The sequence below is a fragment of the Cottoperca gobio genome, chromosome 9 (assembly GCF_900634415.1).
Source record: "Cottoperca gobio chromosome 9, fCotGob3.1, whole genome shotgun sequence".
Classification (NCBI taxonomy): Eukaryota; Metazoa; Chordata; class Actinopteri; order Perciformes; family Bovichtidae; genus Cottoperca; species Cottoperca gobio.
Window position 1 is genome coordinate 15026865 of NC_041363.1, and position 11598 is coordinate 15038462.

Consider the following 11598-nt stretch of genomic DNA (forward strand, 5'->3'; position numbering starts at 1 on the left):
ATCACCTCTCTAACTGTTGCCATATTGAGTTCACCACAAAAGCAGTAGTGATTGCATTATGGTTATGACACCTGCAATATCCTTTGTAGAAATCAAAAATAGAAACAAAGTAAGAAAAAGGGGGGAGGGGGGGAATAGTATGCATGTAAATCATGAAAATACAAGAAATGGGAATCAAGTGAAACAATATTTAAGACTTCTAAAGCTAGCAGCATTAGCCTTAATGTTGCAGGTGTAGCAAACATTTTGGCCAATTTTTCTTTTTTTTTGATGTCACTGATTTTTACTATGACCATCATCCCCACCCAACTCTCTAATATTTGTTATCCTCTTGGGAATACAGCCCTATGTTCTTCTTTCTTTCAAAGTTACTGTAGCTGGTGCAATATAGTATGCAACAGAATGCTTTTCTCCTAGTCTGAGGATTTTTCTCAGGGCTCTTCATCCTGAGGTCACACTTCTTTCCAAATTTACCTTTTTAGATTTGTCAGTACAGGCTCATATGGTTTCCCTGCTATTTAATCTGGAGTAGCCTTCTATCGGTGCCCGGGGTGTTGGCTTGTATCTCACTCATAAACGCTCCCTTCCATCTATGTGTCATTCTGGGCCTGTGGAGTCCGACTGTTGGCATCTCGGCTCAAAGCAATGATATAAGATGTTGATCGGCTGTCGCTGGAGGCTTGCTGTGAGAGCTGTTCAGGCATATGTCACCAACTAAAGGCCACCAGTTGTTTAAAGCATCCTCCTTTTAGTTACACAGTCTGGATCAAGGCAGATGACTAATTCTTTTAACTCTCATACTTTGTGATATGGAGATGTGAGACTTCGCTCAACACGTATTACTTTTCAATAACGCCTAAAAGCTTGTTTTGAATCTGCACTATACATTTCTTCTCCTCTGTTTTGACTTCAAGATGCACACACATTTGAATTACAATAGAGACACTTCACAAAGAGTCTCCAGACTGTAGTGTACATAACAGTTTGACCCAGCTCTGATGATGCTCCTCTGAGTGCATCACGATATACGGCCACGTCTCAAGGGTGTGTTCCAGTGTGGGTGTGTGTTTGTGTAAATAGGCATGTTGTATTCTTCTGAAAATACTGTGACTACGTTGTTGTGAATTATAGTTTGCCTTGTTAACAGTTATTGAGGCTAGTAGGAAGTGCTTTCAGTTTACATTTATGTTATAATAAAACGTGTCATTCTGCTGTTGATAGAACTGAACAGAACTCAACCATTGAACGGCCCTATTTGTCTTTAGGAAAAACGGCCTTTGAATACATGTCATGCATTGACGCGGTTGACTTGAGCTACAGTATTGAGGTTGCACCCTTTTTGTAAATGAAAATATACCCTCATAAATTATTGTTTGTATCCTTTACTCATCCTCAATGTCCTCAAATCGTACTCTGAGAGACATTTGGATTACAGTACATTAAAGTTGATAGGATATCTATTTTCAAAGCGGCTCAGCAATGTCAGTATAAACCCCTCAAAGTACCCAAACAACACCAATATTTTGACTTGAAATAAGGATAGCTTGGTAGATACCCCGGGTAATATTAAGTGAGAGGAAATAAATGTTATGGCATTACAGGTGCTGATAATGCAGCCTCTAAGTAAGTTTTAAGAATATAAGTTGCACTCACAAAATGCACCCAAAACAAAAAAGCCTGATTATTTATTCACCTCCTCTGCATGACTGCGGACTTGTTGTGCTTTCCTTGTCAGATGACATTGTGTGTCCTTGTTCACACACTATTAAGCAATCTGCTGCCTATGCTTTATTCTTTAGAAAATTACTGGCCTGTCTTGACCACGGGGAAGCACGTGTTGTAGTGGAGCTCTCATCTTTCCCTGTCCCCTGTCCCCTGTCCCCTGTCCCCTGTCCCCTGTCCCCAATCCCCGTGAAGCTCTACGTTCACGTCACTTTGACCTTTTAGATTTTCTCTTTTTGTTTTGTAAACATCTTTGTAGCTGATTCGGTTTTAAAATCAGTCATCGTCTTCTATTGACCTGAGCTCACGTAACCTGCCCGCACAGTGCGCACACTGCCTGTGTTTACGTAATGTTTCTCCATACTATGTTTTATAGTGTTGAATATTCATGTCAGCTGATTGACTGACGAAATAGACCCCTGGAATACATTATGTACCCGTACAGATAACAGATGGCAGCTTACATTATCTTGATCACTTTACTATTGCTGGCAGAAGGAGAGAGAAAACATATTGCATACATCAACTTTCACCCGTATGAACCAGCATAGTTAAACTGGACCTCCTTTAATGGGTGGTGATGGCCTAGTGGTCTAGTCTAGTGGTCTATGCCTTCCATACATAACTCTAGAAGTTCAGGAGTTCAATACCAGGCTGCCTGAGCAAGGTACTTAACCCTGAGTTGCTCCAGGGAGACTTAGTACCGTACTTAGTTCAATGTAAGTCGCTCTGGATAAGAGCGTCTGCTAAATGACCTGTAATGTAATGTAATACTGCTCACCAGGGACTTTTAATCTTCTCCCATACAAAGCTTTTATCAAATTATATATAATATTTATTTTCCTAGTTTTTAATAAAACAAAAACAATATACAAAAACATTGATAGGGCAGTATATAACACACATTAAAGCCCCTGTCACTGCCCAACCGATGCGGCTTGTGCCATAAATACCTATTCCATATAACCTTTGTATTGTAACATACACATCCATACAAACCTTGATGAGGAAGGTTCATAAATTGTAGGTGCTTTATGAAAAAGGTTTTATTTATTTTTCCATGTAACCCATACCCATGCTGATTGGTCATTGTTCAAGGATCCATTAGACAATATCATGGCTAATGTTGAATAATTATTGCAATTTGTTCAATTATGCCACACACTAGTTATTATCAAGTTATTATAATTGAGTTTTATTACATTGTTTGTAGTAAAGTAAGTGCAAATATTATTGCTTTTTTTCATTTTAGTTAAAAACTTGTGTTTAAACGACTAGTTGGTCACCTCGGTTGACTTTAAATAATCTTTAACCTATTTTTCCTTGGGATCCCTTAAAATGAAGCATTGTCTAATTGTTACCTCCCATTCCAAGAATAGTCTTAGTGTAAACATGTGTAGACAAAACACATCTCTTGTTAGTGATTTGTCTTATCCTTTTGATCATCTGGTGTCCCCTCATCTTCGGACTCTTTTGGTTTGTCCTGACCTGACGAAGAGTCATTGAAAATAATAATTACAGTACCCCCTTTTAGACACAAAGAAAAATAATAAAAGAACATTTTCTGAGTGTTAACAGCTTTAACTTTATTTACTCAACATTTAAATAATGTTTTATATATATATATATATATATATATATATATATATTTGTATGTATGTTTTCATATATATCCACCATATCTGGCTTCTGTACAGGCAGGGAAGAAACATATTCTAGGTGTTGAGGTCAGCTACACTGTCATGAATTACTATTCATGCAGATGTTAGTCTCGGTGTGTGTGTGTGTGTGTGTGTGTGTGTGTGTGTGTGTGTGACTGTTTGGGGTTGTTCGTGTTGGCATGCAGATGTGTGTGTTAATGTTTTAGTTCCTGTTTGTCCATCAGCTGTCTGTCAGTCCCCTCTCTCTTCTTCCTTACCGCTCCCCTCTCGGTTTATTTGTGTCTTCGTATATACAAGTGTCACGCAGACCTATTCTAGGTGATAAGGTCTGTTACCATGCCAGCTTATATTAGTGTCAAACCTAATAACCTTCTGTGTATATGTTAGTTGTGGTGTATGTTTGGAACTTCTCTTACTGCTCTTGTCCTCGTCATTCTCATCATCAAAATGACTACTTTAGTAGTAAACGTAACCTCTGAACAGCCTTAAACTACTTTTTTTCCGTCCCTGCCTGCATCCATCAATTAAACATCTGATGTTCTGTTTCAGAGATGAGCTCCGAGAACCTGCGCACCTGCTTTCAGATCGTTAATGCCTACTTGTATTTGTCTGCCACAGACTTCCTGCAGGTGAGACACAAACACACACTTATATACTGTCACATATATTGTATTGTACTTCCCCATGCTCATGCGATTTTTTTTTTCCCCCTCAGAACTATGCAGAATCATTGTGTCGAGCTTTCTGCGATCTGCTGAAAGACATCACAAATGAGGGACAGGTCCAAGTTCTCAAGGTACTGTCACTCCATCCCTCTCACACACAGGACTATATTACTTCTCTTTATTCTCTGTCTCTTTTTCTTTTTTCATCCTCCCTTCTTAAGTTCCACCCCAGTGTGTGTGCACTAGAAGTGGCAGTAAATGTTGTATACACAGACACTCTAACATAAACACACACAGAGAGTGCTGCTTATGAATTGACACCAGTTTACAATGCAAGAGGAGACTACTAATAAATTCTTATCTCCACCAGGGACCACTCGTGCTTGCTGTGATTCACAGTTTTTGTATAACCCTGTTTTATTGACTGCTGACTCCTCACTCCTCTTAACCGGTCTGTAGGGGCTTTTCTAAGGCATCTCCAGCAATCGGCCACGCAAAAAAAAAAAACAAGCCGTACCTAGTTGTCTGTTGCAGGACACAGTTTGGCCTTTGTCGTGGCTCAAAAACTGACATCCATAGAAAAGAGTTTTCATTTTTAACCGGAGTATCTGCAGATTTATTCCATTCCCAATATGATCCACAAAGGTTCAGCACGATGTGAGATTAATAAAATAAATCCCTGTTTTTGTTATCTTTGCCGCCATCTTTACTGTAAGGGAGCAGGGAGGGACAAATAGTGAGATTAAACGCTCATATTTTTAAGCACTGGCCCCCCCGGGCCGCTAAGCCCCTTCATTTGGTGGCCAAAGTACATTTTTGAAGGCCCAAAAAAAAACTGAATCATAATATAAAATGAGTTTATCGAAATGAAAACTCAAGTACTTTGTTCTCACACAGTCTCTTAGTTAGAACAATACAAAAAATAATGTCTCTTTCTCTGTTTCTCTTATTGGCAAATGTATGTTCTTTTTAAACTAGATGCTATCAACAATCAGCCAACACACTATGGGTGTGCTCTGCGTCCGTGTCAGTAGGCGTGATGAATGACGGGTGAAGATGAGCAGGGAGCTCCTTTTGAATTGTCATTTTGCTTGGTTTACTCTCGGACTTACAGTCGGTGTACGTGTGTGTGCGCATGTCAGTGTGCATGTGTGCTGTGTGCACCACTTCAGTATGCAGAACATAGAGCTTTAGCTTCGTAAAGCTCATTGGCATTACTGCACATCTGGCTCCTGCTAATCCTTTGTTCTGAGGAAAGGAGAGCCAGCAGAGAATACACCCGTCAACCTACACAACATGTGCACACAGCATCTCACCGCACATGGGCACCCAGAGAACAGAGGGATCAGAGTAATCAGCATGCGCTTCTTTAAAAAGTTCATATGCATGCACACTTGCAGAGACAGATTTAGTCTCTCACTGTCTGTCTCAGTGCTCCGTGATTGGTCCCTGAACTTTTGAGTTATATATTCTCATTTGGGGCTTTGATTTGCAAAAATACTATTTGGTAAGGCTAATTTAGGATGGAAATATCTTTACTGGTTTGAACCCTGTCCTGGTCCTTTCAGATCAGTTTTTGTGGCTAAATGTGTATATGTACTGTATGAGTACGGTATTTTTGTGAACATCAAAGCAAGCGCATGCATTCCTGAACCTTTCAGAATATTATATCCTTCATGAAGTTAGGATTGATGGCAGGTAGGGCTGGGCAATAAATCAATATTATATCAATATCGGGATATGAGACTAGATATCGTCTCAGATATTACGATATGGTAATATGGCATAAGTGTCGTCTTTTGCTGGTTTCAAAGGCTATTTTACAGTAAAGTTATGTAATTTTCTTTTATTTGCCTTTACCCACTTAATTTTTATGTGTGTAAATATTTTGTGACTGCATTTATAGTCAACCCTACAATATCGTCTAATATCGATATTGAGGTATTTGGTCAACGAAATCTCCATATTAAAAAGGATCTCCATATCGCCCAGCCCTAATTGCAAGGCTGTAGTTTACAGTGTACAAATACACACTGTATGTAAGAATGTAGACATGCGTCCCACGTTGCTTCTATCACTTTCTCTTTCACTCTCATATTTTTCTTTTGTCATATTGTGGCCTTGCTTTTTTGTTGCTGTACTTAAGCTTTTGAGTTCAAGTATTCTTTTTCTTTCAGCTTTAATGCCTGACAGAGAGCTCATTTACATTTCTTGGGAAACTAAAACTTGGGACTAACCTTGACATATACTGTAGGTCAGACCTCAATTAAAATGAGAATTTTCGACACTCTTTATACTATCTCTCGAAAAACGAAGCTCCTGCTAACTCCCTTTCCCTCCCCATGTGGCCTCCCATACTTTGCTGCCTTTACATCATCCTGTTTCTGACCCTGACCCTTACTGTCTTTTGGCACACACCCTTTCTGGCCCAAGTTCTCCCCGTCTCCTCTCCTGTTTGTCTTTGCTACTGTTCCTTAATCCCCTCTCCGAGTGCCATCTCTCATCCTCCCTCTACATGTGTCTCGGCAGGTGGTAGAGATAGCTTTAAAGGTTAGCCCCATGCTGGGAGCCCACATGTTCCAGCCGCTGCTGCCAGCTGTCTTCAGAGGCATCGTGGACGGTGAGGTGAGTTTTACCTCAACACAGATCTGGATTATATAAATGTACAAACGTGGAAAATTGTTATATTACCTGTGGTGCATTTTCACTTATTTGCCATCTTCTTTTACTGAATGTTCGACCCTATTAAACTTTAAAACATTAAATTAAAAAGCGAAGGTTCCTGCGTGTTCTTTCAGTTTGTCCTTTTCTGTCACGTAAAGATTCTTTGCTGTGTCAGTGTATCTTCTTTCCCCTTATCATGCTTAATGACCTTTGCTGTTTGCTAAAAGCATTTGTGCATAGTTATGTCTCTGCATCCGCATGAGTGATGGTGTATCCACATTACTGTGTGTGTGTGTGTGTGTGTGTTTTGCACAGAGATATCCCGTGGTGATGTCCACCTACCTAGGAATCATGGGCCGCATCCTCCTCCAGAACTCCAGTTTTTTCTCCTCTCTGCTCACTCAAATGGCCTCTGATCGCAGCCAGAAGGTGAGATTCGATGTTCACCCTCCATTACTGTCTCATCAGCATTAGTCCCTTTGAATGTGAGAGAGAGACATAACCGCTAAGTGCCCATTTCTGAATGAGGCTAATCGTAATGAGCCAAGGAATTGCAAATGGTAACTAAAGTTTAGAGTTGAATCCTTCATTCCTTCATTGTGAAACTCTGACCCTTTTTTGAGTTTTTTTAAGTGCATTTTATCTATATAGCCCAACATCACACATTTGCCTCAGGGCGCCTTTCACATCGCTGCCTTAATCTAAATAAATGAACGGTTGTCTCTCCATCACCCTTCTCTGTTTTTGATGATATTGGACAGGGAAGTGAAGTAAATGAGGCAGAAAGAAACAGGGAAAGTAATTTTTGCTGACTTCTATGAAAAGGGTAGATCCATATATGAATGTTAAAATGAAATCCCTCAGTATACTGTATCTTCAGTTGTCAAACACTTTTTATGTCACTCTTTCTTGAACACTTTCTTTATTTAATTGCTGCTCCTCTGTTTGTGTCTGTTCCGTCACTTTCTCCCCTCATCAGATGGACCAGTTGTTGGGCAGTGTGATAGAGATGTGGGTTGACCGCATGGACAACATCACTCAGCCAGAGAGGAGGAAGCTGTCGTCTCTGGCACTGCTTTCCCTCCTCCCATCTGACAACAGGTGAGAAACATTTGTCATTCATTTATGTGCAGATGGGACTTTGAGCTGGCGAGAAGTGGATAGCATTCCCGGCTGTCAGCACATCTGACACAAGGGCAAGTAAGAGGGTAGTGAAGAGACATCCTTGACAAATTAATACTTGGATAAGAACTATAGCTGGTGGAGTTATCCTTCTTTGGGAGGTCTGTGGTGCTTAAATGGGTCGTTGCCAACAACACAATATAAGCTATTATTAAAAGGTTTGATAAAGAATATAGATTTTCCCCCTGCTCTGCTCCACAAAATCAACAGACTAATGACTTGCACCATATGGGTGCCAGTACGATGTGAAAGCAGCACAGTATGCATACAGTATATTATGCACAATGCAGGCTTACTAGGCAGTGGGTTTTTCTAGAGAGGCTTAACATGGTGCTTACAGGAGGTGTGTTGTGAGAGAGACCGCTTTACATCCAACAGATTGGGACACGTGTCTACTAGACAAACAAACAATTTTTAAACAGTTTATATTCTGTGTAATTTACCACCTCTCATTCTGGATCAGTCTATGAGAGACATGCAGAGGGATGTGGTATTTTAATCTGTATATGATCCAGCTTTATTAAGGCACGAGACATCTCTCTGCGCTTGTGTGTGCGTCAACTTGTGCTTTTGTATATGTGATTATTTAAATTTGTTCACCTCAACTAGTTGAATTGTAGTGAAATGATTGTGCCGAGAAACAACACCTTCTTCTGAGGTTGTTAAAAAATGTAGGGCTGTTGCCTACAATGCTAGAAATGTTCCACCAAAAACAGTTACTCTCCTTGCCAAATATTCACAACAGCAGCTCTTTAGGTTGAAAGTAACCAAAGTGTGTAAGCAGGACTCTATTTACAAAAGCACTGTGCAAAGTCCTACATGATGTCCAAACCCGTTATCATGCTCCCTCATGTGTTCTCTAATACTCGACTTAAACCAACATGTTTTATTGTGAGATAAAGAATGTTCTTCTCTTGCCTCAGTTATCACACATTAGACTGTTGTATTCACCTACACTTGACAGAAGCACAGGAAGGAGAAGTACCACATTGCCATCAAATGCGTTTTCTAAGTAAAACTTCTCTTGAAGGTGTCAGAGGAGTCTCTGGGGTTTGATGATGAACTTTTCTTGTGATGTCCCATCTCACTGTGTGGTGGTGCATGTTTTTTATCAAGATTGTGTCAAGCTCCATTTTCTGCAATTGAGATATGGTAATCGCAGACATAGACAGGCATGAAATCCTATGTTACTCCCCATCCTTGATCTCCAACAGCAATTGATTATGACGCCATTACTGATAGGGTGCTGCATGACAGATCAACTTTCTCACATAGCATCGGAACTAAAATGAGAAGAGGTCTATATCTTGTCCATAGCTGCCCTTTTTATCATCTAAAATGTTTTATTAATATGTTGCAAAGTATGAAGTGAAGATCCTGGGTAGTCTGAATACTACGCTTTACTGGTAGTGAACCTCAATCATAAAGATTTAACTGATTTCTTTCACCCTAATGATACAAAATGTTTTTAAATAAAATGCATCATTGAAAAAATCAGCAATCACAAAGTAGAAAGTAAACTTTGACTTTTATAGCGATCATTTAGTACCACAAATGAGCTGTTATGTTTAGCAGACGGGAGATAAGAGCATGCCTAAATGTGTGACTTAATGGGGTTTCCTGATGAGTTCGTCCTATCACTTGATATTCATTATTTGTTTTGCAATTATTTTATTTTTATTTATTTTTTCATGTAATTAGAAACATGGTATCTGGATAAATGATAAACAGGAGGTCAATGCCTTAGGACATTAAGAATAAAGAGTAGGAATTGCTTATGTGTAGAACAGGAGATGGGATCCTTGCTTGTTCCTGATTCAAACAAGTCTTTTGTGATACAGTATTTTTCAGATGGAACTGAATGTTTAGTATAAGTAGTTGTAATAATGCTGATGTTGACTTGTAACATTAATTATCCTATCTTTACCTTGTTAACCCTTTAACCCTTTAACACCTAAGCCAAAAAAGCCTCAACATTTTCGCCTGGACTTTTTTGCTTATTTTGACTATAAAAAGGTCAGGAAATGTCCTGTGAGTAAGTGCTTTTGCCCATTTTCCAACAATACCTGGAACTTTCCATATCTGGCAGTCATTTACAATTTATTGCATGTTATGAGAGTGTAATAACAGTTTAAAATGAAGAGAAACACAAAAGCGGAATTTGAGTTTAGTGGTTTAGTGAACAAAAAAACACTGCAAATGTACATGAATAAGAGATTTAAATGCGATGTCTAAAAGAGAGAATGTGGACCAGTATTGTGCAACTGTACAGTAAAATGCACCACTGGGAATTTGCTTCAAGGCATTAAGAGAAAAAAGACACCAGCAGGGGGCTGTGAAACCGCGGCAGGCATGTGATCTATAGGGAATTATTCATTTAGGCATCTCTTATTGCTCAGTGTTGGATAGGTTGCTTCACTCTGGTGGACCAGTAAAGAATATCACACAGGAGAAATAAAGTTTCTTTATTTAAAAACTGCAGTTTGTGTTTGCTTCATTTGAATAGGAGATGGATAATGTGTCCAAGACTTGTTGTTGCTGTTACTGCATGTCATGTAACACAGTGCATAGTCGGTGCTGTCATTGAAAATAACATCTTTCCTGTTTAGAGAGGACTGTCGTCGTTCATCAGGTTAACAGCAACAACAAGTAACCTTTTCATAACCCTTGACAGATGTTACTTTTCTACTTTTTCCACTTTTAAAAGATGGATTTTTACTACCTTTCCAGTTGGTGGTAGCACAGTAATGCAAGAATGGAACTTGTTTGTCCTTTGATGAAATGTACTTCTTACTTTCTGAAACTTTTGTGCAATCTAAGGGCACTAGAATGTTTCACTTTGTGTTTATAATGCACAGCCATGAGGCTATTTTCACCAAAGACCGCTTTAGTCATCAGAACCTCTTGCTTTTTGGCAGTACCAGTTCATCACGACTGACAGTTTGCTTAACGATGGCAAAGCAGCAAGAACAAGGATCCTAAGAAATCAATATGCACATCTTCTTTGCCTGGATCTGCTGTGCTAACATTTTGTCTAATCCTGACTATAACGGGGTCTTATCAAAGTGGAATCAAATATTCTTCTTGCATACTCTTTGCCTCATCAAAGTTTCGACTAGTTGTTATATTTGATTTGGACATCTGATCTGCTCTGTTGGCTTGTCACTCAACCCATAAAGATTAGGATGTACACCTGGCTGTAGCTTGCATATATGCATACTTGGGCGGCCCCCTCTAGTCGACTAATCTGGTTTTAGTAAAAATAACACTTCTTTAGTCAATTTATTTTATACTTTTTCATGCTGAATGACTTATTTCTAACAAACTTATAAGCACATCTCTGGTAAACACAAGATTAGTGGTTCTTTTGCGCAATTCTTTGTAAAGGAACTCAGTTTTACAGGTTTGTTGATTATTATTATTGTTGATCGATTAGTGTTTGAGTGCTGGTTGATTAGGAAAGCCCTAATGCACATATGTGTGTGTATTTCTCTTTTTGCATGCAAATATTAGTAAATTATTACTTGTAAATTAAGCTCTTCACCATTGTAAGATTATGCAATTAATGTTGTATTTATTCACACATACATTTCTTCAAAATCTATAGTTTTTGAATTCTTAACTGTGTATCAGCATCGGTCATTTCTCAGTACTGCTATTACAATATTTCCCCTAAAATAAGTTGCTTTGATTCAGATTGCATA

General features: G+C 39.0%; 1 protein-coding gene across 1 annotated transcript in view; it reads left to right on the forward strand.

Annotated features, from left to right (window-relative positions):
- The window catches only part of ipo11 (importin 11), a 109236-nt gene that overhangs the window by 65106 nt on the left and 32532 nt on the right, over window positions 1-11598 (forward strand). Inside the window, 5 exon segments of the mRNA XM_029439353.1 lie at window positions 3933-4012; window positions 4099-4179; window positions 6578-6673; window positions 7028-7141; window positions 7692-7813. Of these exon segments, the coding sequence (XP_029295213.1) occupies window positions 3933-4012; window positions 4099-4179; window positions 6578-6673; window positions 7028-7141; window positions 7692-7813 (493 nt within the window).